Source organism: Lepisma saccharinum, chromosome 4 (genome assembly GCF_977018435.1).
Source record: "Lepisma saccharinum chromosome 4, izLepSacc3.1, whole genome shotgun sequence".
Classification (NCBI taxonomy): domain Eukaryota; kingdom Metazoa; phylum Arthropoda; class Insecta; order Zygentoma; family Lepismatidae; genus Lepisma; species Lepisma saccharinum.
Window position 1 is genome coordinate 76,975,449 of NC_139232.1, and position 21,140 is coordinate 76,996,588.

The 21,140-nt window shown below is 36.3% G+C and overlaps 1 protein-coding gene across 4 annotated transcripts in view; it reads left to right on the top strand.

The window, feature by feature from the left end:
- LOC145986604 (anoctamin-1-like) overlaps positions 1-21,140 on the top strand; it is a 103,173-nt gene that overhangs the window by 56,598 nt on the left and 25,435 nt on the right. For all 4 annotated transcript variants that reach the window (XR_014441597.1, XM_083120804.1, XM_083120805.1 and 1 more), the window contains exons 10-15: positions 1,715-1,918; positions 3,010-3,107; positions 3,741-3,886; positions 4,517-4,722; positions 8,603-8,778; positions 15,952-16,057. Coding sequence is in view for 3 of the 4 variants with exons in the window: in XM_083120804.1 (XP_082976930.1) it covers positions 1,715-1,918; positions 3,010-3,107; positions 3,741-3,886; positions 4,517-4,722; positions 8,603-8,778; positions 15,952-16,057 (936 nt within the window). In the remaining variant the exon portion in view is untranslated. The remainder of the gene's footprint in view (positions 1-1,714; positions 1,919-3,009; positions 3,108-3,740; positions 3,887-4,516; positions 4,723-8,602; positions 8,779-15,951; positions 16,058-21,140) is intronic.

Here is a 21,140-nt window from a genome sequence, read left to right on the forward strand (position 1 = left end):
GAACTATGATGAGTCAATAGTCCCTTAACACCCCATACAAAATGTAAGGGAGTTATCCTGGTCATGAAGGAAATAGGTTAGGCACAGGGAGATCCCTAGCTGTGTGTGTCAAGATCAGGTCCAGCATATTGTTGACCTCCATATTGAATTCAGCGCAAAAAATTCAAAGGAAAGGGGGTGATGTGATATATCAAATCAGGCTAGAATTTCACGAGAAATGAAGCGGGTAATGTTGCAAAATGTAAAATTGGGGAAAATTTTGTAGCATTTTGCTCTATTTGGGACATGAATATTGAATTTATTATGCAGCAAAATGTAAAATTGGGGTTCCACTGTATTAATTTTCTTCTCAAATGTGAAAAATTTGAAGTACTAGTAATTCATATCCTTCGATATCTAGACAGTCATTTAGATTCTGATGGATATTTATCACAGTTAGTTTGCTTTTATTTTTACTCAGGAGACAGTTAATATTAATAATAATAGAAAAAAGTCTGTGGTGGAAAACAAAACAGAACAACTAATCCTTTTTTTGTCATGAATACTTGCAGGATGTATAGCAGATCAGGAAGTCATTTATTGAGCTTCATAAAAGAAATTGGAGCTAGGTTTGTTGTCATGCTGCCTCCAAGCATAATTTAAACCCTGTAATTCCCTTATTTTCAATTTTGCAGTTTGCAAAGTTACCTAAACATAACTTTTGTGGCCATTCAATCTATCGACTGGATGTTAATGACAATTTTTAGTGCAAAATTCACTATTGAATCATGCAATAAACAAATCGGTAAAAAATTATGATTATTGAACTTCCTGCACCAATCATTAGTACAATTTTCATCTCCATAAACAATTCACCTACTTTGAAAGATATAGGGCCTACATGAAACTATTAATAAAGATTTTGTGTAAAGTATTAATACAAATTATATTTTAATTTTAAATTAATAGTTATAGATTGTATTTATTGTATGTTGTTATTAGCATTGAATATTTGGAAACTTCACCCTGAAAACCTAGAATTATACATTAATTTCATATAGGTCTTAGAAATTAGCCACCCTATAATTCTCCTGAAGTCCTTGCACAATAAGTAACAAAGTTGCAGAATGAGGCACCTGGTATAGACTATGGATGAGAATTGATAATTCGGTGGAGCTCAATACACACTGCAACAATGAATGCTTGGAAATGATATTTAATTAATTAATGCTTCATTATGTAGTTATTATATGACTAATGTTTTTGTAGTTATTTATAATAATAATAATGCACATTTATCTGCCACCAGAAGAGAGTGAATATTGTTGCGAAAGTGTAACATATGTATTTAAATTCTTAACACCTCATTCCAGCAAATGCATAGGAAAATGTTTAATTTGGGTACTGGTATCTTCCCTAAAGATAATGAACAAGTTTACCTATAAAATAACAATTTCTGAATAGAAAGCAGCATGGAAATACAAAAAAATGTCCATCTTGGTATACTAACAATATTTTTGTGCTCCATCATTTGTTTCATCATTGCAATTAATTATTCCCTACAACAAAGGGACAGGCATAAGACCAGGCCAAGATAATGGTAAATTTTGATCAGATTAGTAGCATTATTAGCAGATTCACTAATAAACCAAAATACTTTTCCATTGAAAATTTTAGTAAATATGATTTATATTTTTACTTAACAGTGATGTGCCTCTGTGTCTCTCCCTCGTAGGTGTACAACTGGTTGGCAGAATACTTAACAGAAATGGAGTTACCGAGAACCCAGACTGAATATGACGACAGTTTGACCTTGAAGATATACTTGTTCCAGTTTGTCAACTACTACACGTCTATATTTTATATAGCTTTCCTCAAAGGACAATTTGTTGGCTATCCAGCCAAGTACAATAGGATATTTGGTTACAGGCAGGAAGAGGTAAGTTCTAAAGATAAGTTTTCTAACAAGTAATTATTAACTTCAATACTTGCTACATCCAACAATGAGCTCAATTTTTGTTCTCATTTTTTTGTAGTTTTCTCAGTATCAGTTAGTTACTTATTTGGAGAAAATTTGAAGCACATAGTGGTTCAGATTCCACTTTAAACTGTAGGTCCAGTCCCAATTAGCCTCCTCTGCATAAAGTGGATATAAACAAATACTCAACTCATTCAGGAAAGTAACTGAATGCACCCATTTTTTTTTTTTTTTTTTTTGAAAAAATATTATTCAAATAGGGAACTTTGTGCTAAATTTAGTTATCACAGTGCCAGGAACAAGCATTTTTCAAAAGATGAGGCTTTGAATTGAGACATAAACTGGATAATGGCATTGTTTGCAATTATATCAAGCCAAATAACATACAAATATATGACAAAGAAAACTTGGGACCAAGTACGTGAATGTGTAGCCGATTGCTTTGTTGGAAGAATAATTTTTGAGTGTTAGTTTTACAAAAGATGTGTAAAGAAAAGGAGAAATGCTTGTATGTTTTCCAGACATGGATCTGGTCACCTTTACACCCCCTCCCCTCCTCCCAGTTAGGATAGGTGACCCCAGAGTCTGTACAGACTAAATCGCCATGCCTCTTTATGTACGAGATAATCCAAATGTTAAACTAGTTGTAATTTTGTCTGAACAGATGCAAATTGCACATTTTGTATGGCAAACACATGAGTGATCGAAAATAATGTTTAGGATTAGAGTCCCAGCATGGACATTTGTATTCCTTTCCGAGTGTCCCTACACCAGTTTGATCTAACTATCAGTACAATTAGCCAAAAGCAACAGAAAAGTAACTTAAAATGAGAGAAATACAGGGAAAAGATTTGAGTTTTGTAGTGTTAATATCAGGTATGTATGTATTGTAATTGATCCATTAGGATGTAATAGTATAGTGTTATTTCTTATGAAAGATGGTTTGTTCTTAATCATTTTATACTTTTTATGTGGAAACTTTTCTAGCGATTTGTATTTGTTCTCTTGTGTTATGTTGTGATATTTGTTACCGAGACCTGCTGTCGTTGCAGTGTAGTCCAGGAGGCTGCTTGCTGGAACTCTCCATGCAGCTGGCCATCATAATGGTGGGAAAGCAGTTTATGAACGGAGCCTTGGAAATGCTGTATCCGTAAGTAGCTTGCACTTTATTTGGTTGTTCTTACAATTAGATGGAAAATTTAAGAGAATAAATCTCTGAACAGCTAGACTTTTCACTTGAGATTTTCCCATTGTTTTTATCCTTTCTTCTATTGTCCGTTCACCTTCACATCATAATTATTTAAATCTGCCATTCCTCATCCTGACATTAACACAAAGACATACTCTATATGTAGAGATGCATATTTTGTTTTTGCACTAAATGCGAAGAACTGTACATATTTATTTTTCATGTTTTTGAAAGGTATGTGAAGTATGTTTTCCTACCATGTTTTGTAGTCATGAAATGCTGCGAAATGAACTGAAAAGTGCAAAATAAAATCTCAAATATGAAATTTGGAGTTTATTTGCCAACACAACACTTTCTGAAGTCTGAATTATCCTGTTATGCAAAATTATGGAAAATTGATTTATTCTGCTGTCAAAGTTTGAGAAGCAAATTGAACTTAATGCTTTGATAACTACATAAATGTGTTATTAGAAAGAAAATGTTTTTGTAATAAGTGTAGTTTTCAAATTAAATTTAGTACCATATTCACCACTTTGACACCAAACACTTTCTGATGTTAGTTTTGTTTTCATGATGATAATGATTCTCCTGCAGGTTGATATTAAAGTGGTTCAAAACGATGAAGTTCAAAGTTGGCCTTGAGAGTCAGGAGGACTGCCTCAGTGGGAGCCAATGGCTGGAGGACTACAAACTCCTTGACTGGGGGCCAAGGGGGCTCTTCTCAGAATACTTGGAGTTGAGTAAGTTCTAGTATTTCCCACACTCCATTGTATATAATGAACTTAAACACTTCCTTTGTCACTCATTCTTTCAAGGGAACACTTCTGCTCTCGCGTTCAAGTGTTGGAGTAAAGATAAATGAAAAATAGTGTGCAATTGACACTTACATTTAGACATCCATAGTGTTACTAGCATGCCCAGAAGTAGGTTGGTGGGGAACGTGGATTATTTTTCATGTAGTCAATGAACTCTTATACATGTTACATGCATGAAATGAAAACAGGCTGTTCTCTCCTCTTAATAGCTTGCAATTAACATTTGATTTTTATAAGGTTTAGATATTTATAGAGGTAAGAATATTCCAAGTAAGCACATAAAATTAAACAAAATATTAGCTCTCAATGAATTTTTGTGCATGTTATAGCATGTTAACAATTTTATTAGGAAAAATGGCTGTCCATGTGTACACAAGTAATATTTATCTCAGCATTTTCATAAAAGTTATTTTTAAGAAAATTTAGGAACAACAGTGCTGATGATTTAGCTAAAAATCTAAGAAGCATACCCATGGTGTAAGTGTAAAAAACCAAAAAGTCTGTAAACATACTATATGAGAATATATGTTGTACTAACATGTGATTTTGTTTCAGTTTTGCAGTATGGTTTTGTGACTATTTTTGTGGCTGCCTTTCCACTTGCACCATTCTTTGCTCTGCTGAACAACATATTTGAGTTAAGGCTGGATGCAAAGAAATTTCTCACTTTCTATCGCCGGCCCGTGTCTCACCGTGTGAAGAATATTGGTGTTTGGTTCAGGATAATGGACTTCATTGGAAAGCTGTCTGTTGTAACAAATGTAAGTGTGTATCAGCCCTAACTCCATGCTTCACTGTTCTTGTGACGATGTAGGGTATTGCCCACATGTTATACCTCATAGTTGAAATGTCTTCTTTTTGGATCTTTCTGAATTATTTATTAACTTGTATTTTCCATCTGGTTGGTGGATTTGATGTGAATATAACAATCAAACTATGAAAAATTTATAATTGAAGTTCTCTTGAATTTCTAGTGAACAACAATAAACATAAATGGGTCCTTGTGATCTATGTGCTACTTTTACTATCTATTTCAGTTAGGTGGTACCTTGAAAGCTCTCAAAGTAATAACATGTATCAGATTAAAGTTTACTAGAAGAAGAATTGTTTACCTTATTCCAGCAACCTTGATAATTTCAAAGGTTCCTTGCATCCAAGACATCCATCTTGAAGACTTCTGGATTGCAGTAAAATGGAACATGGACAAAAGATGTACATGTTTCCTCTGTTTAGTTAAGTAATTTATACTAATTTTCAGTACTTTGTTTCTTTCAGGTACCTATAAATCTCAAATCTGGAAATTGCTTTCATCTTGCTCAGTAACTTCTTTCCCTCTTGAAACCATGGAATATATTAAGTGATTCCATTTTGCTTTGTGGTACCAGCAATATTAATAATTAGCATAAACAAATCATTCCACTCTTGCTTAATTACTTCTTTGTGCCTTCATCATTTATATGCTATCCTAATCATCACGATTAAGTTACAGAGGCGAGAAAAATGCAAAAATTACTTGTGTGCCTTGCCAAGCTTTGACCATTACCACAACTCACTATGCAAATAATTGATTTAAATTATGGTTTCCATGGTAACATACTGTGGAGAAACAACACTGCAGCATTGTTTTAAATAAGAAACTGTTTTGGAAAGTGTGGCAAAGTGAGCTTTAAATTTAATATTTTTGGTAGAACCAATAAGGAAAAATATTTGGTAAAATGTTAATTCAGAAATACAATTGGCTCGGGTACCCTTTTCTACACCCTCGATTTTTCGCACATTTCAAATGTTCTTGTTACAAAAATTAGTTCTTCATAATAAACGATGTTTCTAAATAGCGCGGAAAGTAATTTTTTAGATCTACGTGCTACGAAACTTACGTTTTTTATGAAATTAAAATTCCTTGCGTAACGTCAAAAAGGTTTTTCAGAACTTTACGATGGCAAATGATGCATTCATGTCACAGACGCAAGTCTGAAGATTTCGGATGATTCAGAAATTGGAAATAATAATTTTTTTTTGCAACTGCATGCCGTAAAGGGAAGGGTTGTTTTTTTCTAAATAACTTGTGGGATGGGATAATTTGCGACTTCTAATTTTTATGATGGGAAGGGAGTGGAGGTTGGTATTCTGTGGAAAAGGACAACAAGGACTTTCAACGTAGGAGTTACTTCATTTTTGGAATTACAAATTGAACTTCGACCCACAATTCAATACCTGGCCTTGGTAAAAAGAGGTAAGTTACCTTCTTTGGTTTAATTTTAGCCTTCATTTTTTGTATCTTTATGTGACAATGAGGAAAACAGTGAGAAATTGTGTTGGGGGCAGGTGACTTCGGCCAATTTCTAACATGCCTTTAAAAGGGACTCTATAGATAAAGGCGGGGCCGCGGTAGCGGTAGGGGGCGGTAAGCTTATTACCCCAGGGGCGGAGCCCGGAACCAGTGGGAAATTTGGAATCAACAATTTCAAACGACAAAATCGCAACTTTAAACGGCTGTACAGTCGTAAATACTTCTTTCCGCGCTCCAATTTTTTTAAATTCACAAATAGGATCACAAAATCTTCATAATGAAAAATTATTTTTTTCAAAATTCGAGGGTGTAGAATAGGGTACCCGACCCATACAATTTTCCAGAAAATACATATAAATGATGATGCAAATTCATAGTTAGTTGAAGGTAAGACAATGGGAACTATAGTTAATTCACATTTGTTTGTATTCCCCAGAGGATTTTAACACCCAGAGACTAAACAGTTGTTGCCAGCTTAGTCAATCAGAAATAAAAGTGTCCATCCCACAAGCCATAGATTGTTCATAAAGTTTAAGTGTCATGAATCCAGATGGTTTGCCTGCTGGTAAACATAGTACGTAATTACATTTGTGCACTGAATGAGTTACAAGGTTGTTTTATCTTTTCTTGAAAGTAGTTCTATATACATGTGTCCTTTTCTGTTAAATATTCACTTTTAAGAAATTAGGAAAGCAAAACAAATTTATCACTATTGAACCTCAAATTGCATTGCCATTCGTACATGTAAATCTAAGACCATGACCCTTTTTCACTAATAATAATATTAATAGTAATCCCTTTATTTAACAGGCGACATTCAGCCACAGACTGCTTAACCACCAAAGTGATGTCACTTGGTTTATTCCCAGCTTCTGAGACTAGGAACACAGGAAGTTGTGATGACCACAACACTCTTTAAGTCCAATTAATACTAATTACACATTATTATTAGAAATACGAGGTTTGGCTAGAAAAAAACCGGACTGATGCTATGAAATCTTTTATTCGGCATTTTGTACAACAGGAACTTTATCTCCTTCAAAGTACTCCCCTGCACGATCTGTACACCGCTCCATACGAATTTTCCATTGCTGGAAGCAGTGTTGCCAGTCATTTTCGGAGATCATGTTCATTACATCCATTGCTTTTCTTTGCACAGCTACTGTCTCAAATCTGGTTCCTTTTAGGGTGGACTTCACTCTGGGGAATAAAAAGAAGTCACAGGGATCAAGGTCCGGCGAATACGGCGGATGTTCTAACACTGGGATGCCATATTTAGCCAAAAATGTCTTCACTGACAGGGCCGTATGGACAGGAGCACTGTCTTGGTGCAGAATCCATGACTTCCGTTGCCACAAATCAGGTCGTCGTCTTCTTACTCGCTCACGAAGGGTTTTCAGCACATTAATGTAATGATGTTGGTTTACAGTTTGACCCTCGGGTACCCAATGAACATACACAATGCCTCGAATGTCGAAAAAGATAATCATCATGGCTTTGAAGTTGGACTTGCTCATGCAAGCTTTCTTGTGACGTGGCGAACTCGGGGTCTTCCAATGCATTGATTGGCGCTTTGTGGCAGGGTCGTACGTGAAAAACCACGATTCATCACAGGTTATCACTCTCTCTAAGAATGTAGGATCTGTTTCAATGTTCTTCAAAGTGTCCGTACAAATGTTCACTCGAGCTTCCTTATTTTCCAATGTCAGGTTCCTTGGCACGTGTTTTGAACACACTTTACTCATGTTCAAATTCTCGTGTAAAATTTGTCGAACACTTTCTTTGTCTATTCCTGTGATTTCAGCAACTGCTCTAATGGTCAATCGACGATTTTTTCGAATCACATCACTCACTTTTTGAATGTTTGTTTCCGTTTTAGACGTGCATGGTCGTCCTGAACGTGGGTTGTCTTGGATCATTTCCTGTCCTTCTTTAAACCGTTTAAACCACTCAAACACTTGTGTGCGTGATAAACACTCATCCCCGTACACAGATTTTAACATGTCGTATGCTTCTGTTGCGGATTTCCCCAGTTTGTAAAGGAACTTCATATTGACATGCTGTTCCATTTTAATACTCAGCATTTTTCCGACGGAGCACAGACGCACGTTCCGCTTTGTCCAAGTGCCACAGCGAAACTGAGAGGCCTGCACCCAGGGCAATTAGTCATTCTGTAGGCAGGGTATGGTAGTATAGAATCATGCATTGCTCAACCTTCGCGCATTCGTTGTTTGCCAATAGCAACATCAATCCGGTTTTTTTCTAGCCAAACCTCGTATATCTCAGAATGTGTGTGTGAGAGAGAGAGAGAGAATAACTAATAGTTCTGTCATCTGTTATTGTCTTTTCAGGCTTTCATCATTGCTTTCACTTCTAAGTTTATTCCTCGTTTGGTGTACATTGCAACAGTCAGCGAAGATCAATCTTTGAAAGGGTTTCTGAACCACTCGCTGTCCTACTTCAACACTTCGGACTTTGTCGAGGGCACATCCCCACTCAATGATGCAGAGGATGTAACGATTTGCAGGTAAACACTTTCAAGAGGAAATTTTCCACCAATTGAATATTGGTTATTTATTTATTATTATTTTATTTTTAATGGCAGAGTTTGATCTGTGCAGAGCCCTTTACCCCACTCAACCATATACATGATCACATTAAACAGGAAATAAGGAGGAGGGATTGTATTGCACACGTGTAAGGGAAACCCCAACAATTGTACACAGACACCTCTTCCAGCAGGCGATGGGAAAGGGCCTACATATCAAACATGCACGTCACTATACCCCCTGGACTAAACCTTGCCACTGGCATTTTCAGGATACTTGAACAAGGGGTACGATAAGCAAAACAACCCCCCCCCCCCTTATATTAAATTTTTTCTAGCAATTTTATATGTAGTATCTGTATGACAATTTTTTCATGTTTAATAATACAGTATAGTTAACGTAAGAACTTTTTGAAATATACAGCACTAGTGAAAAGGATCCCATATTATACAGGCTTATTTCTATATGCTTCTAACGAAACTATTAACATTTGATTATTAATATTTAATAATTAAATAATATAATTAATGCCTCTATATTGTTAATGTCTTTTGTATTTGTTATAATAAAACCTAGTACATGATAAGAGGTATTACGTACACAATATTTTTTCAATGTGTGTTCCGAAAGACGAAAGTTAACTTATGATCGACCATTGATTTCTATCCTTTCCAAAATATTATCATCCACCTTACACTCTAAGCAGGCGAAATCTACCTTTCTGTTGTGGTGCCGGTGCCGTAAGGTTTATTTAATTTTCCTCTATTTGTACTGAAATGTTTGTGCATGTTAAAAATACCAAGGTTAATAGTTGAGTTTACAAAAGAAGTCTACGAGGGCCGTACGATCTGAATCTATCAATGCAATATTAAATTAACATTTCTGCACAAGTTTTGTTCAACAAACATCAATAATTCCTAGAGTCGATCTTGTGTCATGGTGGTTCTTATTTTTGATTTCACCGAAGTCAACTTCAAGAAACTTCTCTCTATGCTGGCTGTCGAAATTGGTATGCACAAACATGATCTAATGATTGACTTTACTGTTGAGTAAAGAACAGCTGTCGCTGCAGATCTGAAACACTCCACCAATTAGGGAATGGTCCGAGCTTCAGAAAACTGCACAGAAATCAGCCATTTATATGATAAATTCCAAGTCAAGGTCTTGCGTCTCGATTTTTCTCACATAACACACATTATCACAGATCATTTGTGTCTAACTAACTCTCTAGCCTTCTTAAACCCAAAGGTTCATGGCTGCAGCAACACAGGCCTTCCATCTGTCCCTATCTGTCCCTATACACTCTTTTCCATCCCTACCGATTTCCTTTAGGTCTATCTCAACGTTGTCCCTCCATCTTCGTCTTCCTACAGGTCTCTTACCATCAGGTTTCCCAACAAGAATCCTGTAAACTCCTCTTTCCTATCCCATTCGTGCCACATGGCCTGCCCACCTAAGTCTTCTTGATTTAATCATTCTAATAATATCTGGACATGAATACAAATTATGTAGTTCTAAATTATGTAACCTTGTGTCTGGTTAAACAAAATACAAAATGCGCATACAATATCATTTATTAAACCTTAAGTTATTGAGAGACAATCAAAACACGTAACCTGTTGCCCCTAAGAAAATTTAAAGAAATGGATAATATTTTTTGCAAACATCTTACCTCATTAGCTACCGTGTTAACCCTGAAAATTAAGATTTTTACCAACATAAAAAAAACAAAAAAACTAGAAGCTACAAAAAAGAAATCTGGAATTTCAGAGTTCCGAACAGTATAATTACATGGCTAACCCTAATATTTGATTTTCTTTTGGGGAATATAAACAAAAATTTGTTTCTTGCATTTGAATCATTAAGATGACCGGAAGTATGAAAAATGGGTGAAACTGTAGAATTAGGTATGACTACTTCACTCAAATACTCTCCCAAAACGTATGATTTGGTTAACTTTTTTTTTTTCAGGGGTGAAATGTTAAGTGTTCTCATTGTCTCTCAATAACTTAACTTCACGGATGAAAGTTTGTTTAAATAACAGGTTTCGTTTTGTTGTTAGCCGTACCTAATACTATACGTAGCTTTACCTAGAAATGTCCAATTCTTGCAGCAATATTTTATTGCGATTTAAAAGAAAAGCCAGGAGAGAAGCAAATGCAAAAATAACACAACCTGGATAACTAATGTTATCCAAAATTCAAGTGTCAATATCTCTAGTTTCGAAACTCGAATAGCAAAAAAATTTTCACTATGATACTGTTCAGGAAAATGTACAAAAATCATTCGCTAGAAGGCAGTTTTCAATGATTTCAATAACACCTGATTTCGAACTTTTCAGAAAATTATTCATGAAAGTAGACTGACGCAATGTAGCCTTTTCCCATTCTCTCTGCCTTTTCCTATTTTCTGTCCCTGACAGTATTTTTCTTTGCTGTACTCACTATCATTGGATGCGAAAATGGAAAACCTGTTAAGACCGTACTCTTCTAATGCCTGCAATTTACTTACTATCAGACCACAACTGAGTATCCGAAGGGAAGCAATACTACGAACTATTTTTTTTTTTAAAAAAAAATGTTTATCGTGCCGCTTATTGGTGTGGATTATTAAAATGTTCAAAAACGTTCAGTAGCCCTTTTGAACAGCCGCCTGCTGCGTTCTGAAGCAGTGAATGGGAAAAGAAACACAGAAAATTTAATTCGTAAAAGTGAGAATGGATCTTATAAGGGATTGTTGAAGTTAGAGCAGTGGTTCTCAACCAATTTCCTATCACGACCCCCTTTTATCACATCCTCTTGCCAGCGACCCCCATATGTAATTTCTGGTTTGTAATAAGAGTTTATGTGTGTAAACACATACACAACTCGGCGAAGAACAACAAAAGATTCCAAACAAATCAATCCCTTTCCAATTGTCGATGAAATCATTTCTCCATTGTTGATTTATTAACAAACCCAGGACAGCTTATGACAATATAATTAATACTTTGTCATAATAACATTTGAAAATGGTTAGACTAAGTTCAGAGTTCCACATTTGTGCAATAGTTATAATAATTTTGGGCATATGATTGCTCAAAATTTATTCATATAATGCAATTACGTGTCTGAAATTGCTATTTAAACTAATTTTATTAAATATGATGTTTAAAAAAGCCAATTTGTATATCATGACAATATTATCAAATTGTGCAATATATTGGATTCATATTCATAACAGTTATTTTTGACTGACAATATGAAAACAAATATCTTCAATCATATGTGTTCTTTCAGAAAAGCAACATAAGATACATTCAAATTTATAATTAATTTTATTAAAATTGTGTACATTTGCATAGGCATCAAGGTTTATATACAAAGGTCACCTCTTCAAAATTGTTCAATGTATACTATGATGTCATTCTTGGTTTGTTGTATCAAAATTCAAAAAAACTGTAATTGTAATCACTAGATAAGTATATTGTGATATACATTGCAATATAGGTGTAACAGAGCACATTTACTTTACAAACATTCAATCTGTTAAGCACTTATTGATAAAAATATAAAACAAAAACAATTGAAGATAACTCATGCTAAAAAATCTTTCTTGAACTAGTTTCTCTGATATTAGTTGTCTGTGACTTTGGAGAGGAATCTTAAAATGAAACAAAGATAAGTACAGATATAGCAATATGGGATGGATATATATTTGTACAATTGTTGTTTCTTTTAAAGCATTGAACTTTGCAATTTTATAATAATTTGGATGCTTAAGCTATATAGAAGCCTTTTATGAATCTTGAATGAACTTTGATTATGATATAATCTTTCAAAAGATTGGATAGTTGTGGAATGGCACTCATATGTATAAAATATGCCTTGTTGAATTTGAAGAAGTTAATGGATATCTGCTTTCATCTTCCTTATAAATGCTACAATACCTCAAATGAATGCTTTGAGGAAAGTTACATAAAGTGACACATATATGTTCTACATTTGATTGTGATTTAGCCAGATGCTGAGTTTTGAAAACTGAAGATCAGGATTGTAGAAAACCAGAATGAAGAAAGTGGCATATTGAGTTTATTCAGATGTAGAACTGATGCATGCTAAATTATAAAAACAAAGACTTACTCTATCTCAAAAGGAGATAATAAGGACATTTATTCTTCATATAAATAACATTTATATGTTATAAATGTTCTTGTTAACAAATGCATCGTGATATGAATTCTGTGCTATGAATGAAAAAATCAAAATGGATAAGTTCCTTCAAAGACCTGGAAGTTTTCATTCCGCAGATGATGAACCATCAAAAAGACTGAAAGTCAGAAGATATGATGAATCATATTTGAGATTTGGTTTCACGGTACTTGGAAATCAGCCACAGTGTGTGCTGTGTAATGAACTGTTGTCTGCTGAAAGCATGAAGCCTTCCAAGATGTTATGGCACCTGCAATCTAAACATCCTTCGTTGAAAGATAAACTGCTAGAATTTTTCAAACGCAAACTCTCTGTACCTACTTCAAAATCGGAAGCTAACAATCACCCACATGACCAATGTTAGACAAAAAGCATTTCAGGCATCAAATCAAGTGTGTCTGAGAATTGCCAAAAAAAGGCAAACCACATACTATTGCAGAAGATTTTATTATTCCTTGTGCACTTGATATAGTGTCAACAATTATCAACCCCGAAGAGGCTATGAAAGTATCAAAGATTCCATTGTCGAATGATACAGTGGCAAGGCGTATTTCTTATTTGACCCAAAATGTTCACAACCAGCTGAAGGAGAAGATTAAAAAAAGTGAATTTATTTCTGTTCAAATGAACGAGTCCACAGATGTAACAAATTGTGCTTAGTTCTTGTGTTTCATCCGATTCCAATCGACTGAATCTGTGGAACAGGATATATTGTTCTGCAAACCCTTGCCTCAACATGCAACTGGCGAATCTTTATATCAGGTGTTTCTTGAGGCTACAAGTCCATTTGAAATAGAATGGGAAAAGTGTATTTCAATCTGCAGCGATGGTGCCAAGGCCTTAACTGGTAGAAGAGTGGGCTTGTGGAAAGACTGCGATCTATCTTGCCAAATTCGAAATGGGTGCATTGTTTCCTACATTGGCAAGCCCTAGCCGCAAAGAAGATGCAAGATGAGCTTCAGGTTCTGCATGATGCTGTCAGAATTGTTAATTATGTGAAGAGCCGCCCATTGCAGTGTCGACTGTTAGAAAAATTGTGCGAGGAAATGGGTTCCATCCACAAAAAACTATTACTGCACACCGAGGTAAGGTGGTTGTCACACTGAAAGGTGTTTAATAGGTTGTTCGAACTGTGCTCGGAATTGTTACTGTTTTTACAAGAATCCAATCCCCAACTAGCTGAATTTTTTTACCTCTGAAACATGGCTGCTTCAGCTGGCTTATCTGGCTGACATCTTCACTCATCTAAGTGACTTAAATTTGACCTTCCAAGGACTGGACAAAACCATTTTATTTGTTCAAGACCAAGTAAATGCTTTTCAGAAGAAATTAGGAGTTTGGGCATCCAGAGTCAAAACCCACAATTTTGAAAATTTTCCTCTGACTCAAGACTTTTTATCAACTAGTGATTATTCTTTTGACATGAAGACACTGTCCAGTTTAATGTGCAAACATCTAGAAGGGCTTCAAGAACAGATGGTAGAATATATTCCCTTGGATGAAAATGCAGATTCAAGATGGATATTAAACCCCTTCGTTGAGGAGGCCATCAAAACAGCCAATCTAAGCCCACAACTTCTTGACGAACTGATAGAACTATTGTGCGATAAATTTGCAACTGGCATTCTGTAATGAAGACCTGGACAAGTTCTGGGTGAAGAGAAGAGAAGAATATCCTGGTCTGGTATCTGCTGCTTTAAAAATGATAATTCCCTTTGCTACATCGTATCTGTGCGAAAGTGGTTTCTCTTCCATGGTAAGCATTAAAACAAAGACCAGAAACTGCTTGTCAGTTGAGAGTGACTTGATAATGTGCATCATGAAAATTGAACCGGACATTGCCGCACTAGTGAAATCACACCAGGCTCAGGTTTCACACTAGCCTTCATTTTGCATTGTATTTCAATATGCAGTTTTTGTTGTATTTGTATTTTTCTTGTATTTCAATATGCAGTTTTCACTAGTTTCATACCTCTTTTATTTGAATTGTTTTTTAAACTATTCTTCATCTCTTAAAAAATATTTAATATTTTTTGCTATATTTAATTATAAGTATAGAAATAAAAATATGTCATCAAAATAAATTCAAAATAATTAAAAAATATTTTTTCTGATACTAGTTCCTAATTACATTTATCTTTTTCACCTCCCTTTGCGACCCCTTTGAGATACTCTCGCAACCCCCAGGTTGAAAAACCCTGCATTAGAGGACAGGTTCCACGTGATTGCTGCTTCAATCAACTGTCAACAAACAAAAGGAACGTTGTTTTTGCATTTTTTTCCTCTTGCATATCTCAAAATGTTTCAGTTGGAACTTTGCAACATGGAAGTTGCATGGCAACAAATATGCGCAAGACAAGAACAAGTTTACCCCAAAGGATGCATTCAGTAAATAAAATCTGGCTACGTTCTGCCTTCATGTTGCCCCGGCGTCCGTGAAACAACAAGGGGTTCGGCCGTACCATCGTACCCACCCTGGAGCCGCCGGTGAACCTAGCCACCCAATAATCCTCCTATGTCCTACCCAATGGTGCAGTGATAGAGTCGTCGCCTTGTAATTAAGGCATCCCGGGGTCAATACTCAGTGGAGGTACATAGTGGTTCGGATCCCAGTTTAAACTGTAGGTCCAGTCTCGATTAGCCTTACTTGCATAAAGTGGACTTAAAACACCAAATAAATCAAAAAGCCAATAATCCTCACCCCCTCCCATTTTCCTCATGAACTTCACCTACCATCAACCATGCAGTAAACACTACCTAAAGTACTTTTCTCGTCAATACCTGTCACCTATCACTTCTCACTGACTACACTGCTGCACTGTTGTTTTTCTGTGAATGATTAATTATCAAACTGTTTTGTCATTCTTTCATTTTTGTGTAAAATAATTTTAATGGCACATACAATGTTAAATCTCTTCAGCAAATTTCATTTTCTTTTAATTTTGTCCTGTAACTTCGTAGGTACAATGGATACAGACAGCCACCAGATGCCGAGAATAAATACAAGAAGACTGCATTATATTGGCATGTTCTGGCAGCTAGGCTTGCATTTATTGTAGTTTTCCAGGTGAGGATTATAATTTAATTAACTTGCATGCTTTAAATAGCATGCTCAGTAATAGTTGCTGATATTAAGGATCGAACAAATTATCAATATTCTATTGTTATCAGCTGATATAGGCATATCAGTTTGTTGGTTAAATTACTGAATTTTATCTTTCCAATGTACAGGGTGGTGCATATTGTATCTACCAATATCAGTTAGCAACCCTTTCGGGATGCAGGTGCGCATGCACAGAAGTCTCCCATGCATAGGCAGCTGCAAGTCTCTCAGTCTGCCATAAAACATTCGCCTGTTCAGACATAAATTTTGGCAGTGGAGGTGTTCATCTGGTCATCTGAACAGGTTCCATTCAGGAGTGTTAACGCTTTTTCTCATATTATGTACTTTTGAAAAATCGCTACAACATTAGTAGTGAAGCTTCTCAAATCATCTAGTTCATTCACTCTCTACTAGATGGCTCTGCATATGCTATCTCCTTTTCGATAACTTCCGCCTCTGACGGCAACTCCCCCAACGAAATCCTCGACCTCAGTTTGCTTTAAATTCTGACTTTCACTTCTTCGCCGGCCGATGTAGGAGAGAGAGCAAATTTTATCAAGCTCCAGCGCATGCACTTTACGTCACCTGCGTAGATGTGACCAGCTTGTTTCAAGATGTCAACGAGGAAGGAGCAGCCATTTGTAAAATTGCTTGACCTCGTGTATCGTAAAAACTAAAAGTGAAATAAGTTTGCAAATGGCAGGATTGCAGATTAAGTGTTCATACTAAAAATTACAACGGTCGAACAGGTATGTTGGAAATTTTACCTATTTGGTGCTCAGTGAAACAGGAATTTGTGATAACCTCTGAATAGTGTTATTCGCATACAGGCTAGGCTGCCCCTCTACGAACTTATTCGTCGTGAAAAGATACAATGCATTGGTCTTGACTTGTGAAACAGTTTATTTTCTCTTCTCGAACTTAATTATGTACTTTGACAATTTCGGCAACAAGAAAGTCGTAAAATGCACTCCCTTACCGAACGTAAGTTTATTGTGCAGTGCTTGCTTGCTAAGTACACGCTTACCAAAAACTAGTACAAAAATTGTGAGAACTAAAATTCTGTAATTTAGTGTCAAGAAACGAATCTCTCCCTTTTTGATTGTGGATTAACCAAGGATAACGAACTCGTTAAAAATTGAGATCGAACGCTAGAAGCGAAATTCTATTAATTAAAAAGACAGTAATATAATTTTTGAGAAACAAAGAAAGGTGTTGATACTAACACCCCCACCCCACCTTTATGCCAAAATAGTAGCATTAGAATGACTTAATAAAACTTGAGTTTTTGTTGCATGGCGAATAAGATTACCATGTAAAATACAAGAGATGAGCCTAGTGTTATTTAGTATTATATCATCGTTATAAATTGAGAACAATGTTTGGAAAAACCAGAGTTCTTATTTGAATAAAAATCAGAGCTATTTTTACAAGGAAACAAATACCAAATGCTTGTTAAATTTTATGGACGTGTATATAAATTTGTCCATTGGTTAAATGTTGTATAAACCAAGATACGTGTAAATAGTTGATGTGGCAAGTAATGCAGTTGTTACCAAGATTGATTAAAAACCAAAAACTAAACGTTAATGGATCAGTTGACGCAGAATGTGGATTGTAAATGAGCGATTGTACAAATTATTGAATACTCATGAATAAATTCAGCATTTGTTGGTCATTGAAGACAAATTAGGTTAAAAACAATTCCTAGTTACGAGGTGATGGTAGTAGTAGAAATGTGCACGGATTTAATTAATGTGTGTAGTAAATAATTTGGTATGTTGACATTGCATGGAATGCACGCCCCTCATTGCAATTTGCGCTCCCAACTACTGTGGCATATGGTGCCTGTGTCACTTGACAAATGTTTGCGTACGTAACATTTTTTTTTTTTTTTTGAACGAAGTGAGTGCTCTCTCTTTTTTTGGTGTGGTTCCGTGTCCATGCACACCCATTCTTCCTGCATTGAATTAATACTCGAATGAGTTATAAGAAATGGTAAAATTTTAGATTTTGTCAAGATCGGCAAAGAAATATATATACATAAATCTCACGATGCAGTAACTTTCAGAGTCGAATGATGTCTCTGAATTTTCCGACGTCCTTTTTGAAACTTGACTCGATATAACATTTCATTGTCCCTTAACCTTTAGTCCCCCTCCGTTCCATATGTGGAACAAAAAAAGTATGTCCCTGTCAGTCGCGGTTGCATATATGGAACAAACAGCTTTAGATACAATTATCGAGGGTTTGCCACACTTATATTTGTATATTGAGTTTGAAACACTGACAGTTCGGTTCGGGAACATGTGTTTACGAAAATTCCAAATCTTCCCCCCCTCCTTTCTCGGAATATGTCACGTGTTTGGGCTCACACTTGACAGACACAATGAATGCTTGGTATTTACAATGTTGTTTTCCTCCAAGCTTCCAACGCTGTGATTTAGTACTGATAAGGCACACATTCTTCTTTGTGTTTAGACCTGGTGATCCAGCCGAAAGTAGTAGCAAGGGGGGGGGGGGTCAAGGAGAGGCTGGATTGGAAGAGGTTTAGCGGTGTCAGCTTTCTGTCGCCTCTATGTTAGAAATGCAATGAAGCTTGACGATAGCCAGAGGCCAGAAGCATGAGTCTAAAGCGTGCGTCTATCCAGAAGTATAGACAAAACAAACGATTGCAAAGGCTCTCTTCCCTCCTCTGTTAGGACTAACAAAGGCATCACCATAAACAGTTCGTATCATATAACAGCTCATCGATTTCCCTAAGGCACAATCATTTCCTTCCGGACATATTTCCACAAAGAGCCGAGTCAACAGGGAAGAAAGATTCACAGTAGCTACACAAGATGCAAGAGCGAACGAAAAAAAGCAAAGGTTCAGGTTTTCTCCCCAAAGTAGCTGGAGAAGAGGGGGCAAAGTCCACATTTTTATGTCCCCCGCCCGTAACCCCCCATGGTTGGGTTATCCAAATTTTACATGGTTGCATGCACTGATGTTCTGCCTGCAAAACAAAAGTTATCCGAAGTAGATTGGTCCCATAGTGTCAGTTACGAGGGTCACTATTTATATTTTGAGCTTAACAATGAAAAAACAGGAATTTGGCATTGAAAACTGCTTTATTGTTTTTCGAAGTATTCTTCTTTATGGTCAATACACTTTTGCATTCGTTCGAACCATTTGTCAAAGCAGTTTTTCCAATCTTCTTGAGACACCTCCATAATATGGTTTTTGAACGCATCAACGGCGTCTTCCTCAGACGAAAATTGTTGTCCACGCAATTTATTCTTGACATTCGGGAACAAAAAGAAGTCATTGGGTGCCAAATCAGGACTGTATGGCAGGTTACCCATCAATTCGATTTTTTGACTGTTCATAAAGTCGGTTGTTAGACGAGATGTGTGACAGCTGGCATTGTTTTGATGAAGAATGATCCGACGGCGTTTGTTTGTTTTCCGTATTTGACCGAAGACCTCTGGCAAACAAATTGTTGTGTACCATTCAGAGTTGACCTTTCTACGTTCCTCTAAAGGCACAGTTGCCACATGACCAGTTTTCCCGAAAAAACAGGCGACCATTTGTTTCGATGTGCTTCTAGCGCAAACAACTTTTGTTGGATTGGGTTCATCTTGAAACACCCATACAGTCGACTGCTGTTTACGTTCCGGCTCATATGCATATATCCATGATTCGTCACCTGTTACAATCTTGTATACGTCTTTTGAAGCACCACGATTGTATTTATTGAGCATTTGTTTGCACCAATTGACGCGAGCATCTTTTTGAGTTTTTGTCAAATTGTGTGGGATCCAACGAGAACATACCTTTCTCACAGCTAAATGATCATGTAATATTTTATATATGCTGGTGGAACTAATGCCTATGGTTGCCTCAATCTCACAGTATGTCACATGACGATCTTGCAGTATTAGGTTTTGCACAGCATCAATGTTTTCTTGAACAACAACTGATTTTGGACGACCTTCGCGAATCTCGTCGGTGAGCGAATGGCGGCCACGATTACCTAGGTAAATTCGTTATACCAGCGTTTCACAGTGGCAAAAGGATGAGGCTTCATCGCCAAATGTGGAAGTAAGTTGATCGATGCACTCTTGTCTTGATAATCCACGTCGAAAATCATAAAAAATCATCGCACGAAAATGTTCACGAGTTAATTCCATTTTATTGTTGTCGCGCAATCTCCAAGGCAACATAATCAACACAAATGAAGCTATTGACAAAACATTTGAAGTACGTTATGGTCAATAATGCCAGACGATTCCGTGCAAACGTCAAATCGCGCCTAACTTCAGTGTTGCCAAGGCTCAAAATATAAATAGTGGCCCTCGTATAACAATTTTATGAATAATATGCAAATTGGCTAAAATTCGCTCGAGTTTTACGTTTAGCCTTATTATTCAAATTGTATTGCACCCACGAACATGAATCAAGTTTCATTCTGTTGCGGAAGGTCCATTCTTTGAAAAAAAGCAAAAGTTCCGGTTTTCTCCCCAAAGTAGCTGGAGAAGAGGGGGCAAACTCCACATTTTTATGTTTTTTTTCATTGAAATTCGGGGGATGCAGCCCCCGCCCGTAACCCCCCCACAGTTGGGTCATCCAAATTTTACATGGTTGCATGCACCGATGTATTACCTGCAAAACAAAAGTTATCCGAAGTAGATTGGTCCCATAGTGCCAGAGTTATTACGATTTTTCTCCATTATGTATACAAATTCAAATTTCCCGCTCAAAGCCTCAGCGACACTGGGCTTACTTTCGTCAGACCGCGTGCCGTACTAAGGGTTTAGGAAGATTAATAATTTGTGGCTTGCTGGTTGGGTTTATGCACAACTTAACATTTTATGTCCCGTTAACATGCTTCCTCCAAAATTCCTCTGGGTACTATTGTGTTTTAACCTCACTGGACATCACAGGAAATGCAGCAGGCACTGCACTGAGAAGTATCAGGACGTCAGAGAATAAGCCTCCTCCTCCTCCTCCACTTCTGTTTCTGCATGCTTTCATTGACTCTTTATTGTCTTGATTCATCATT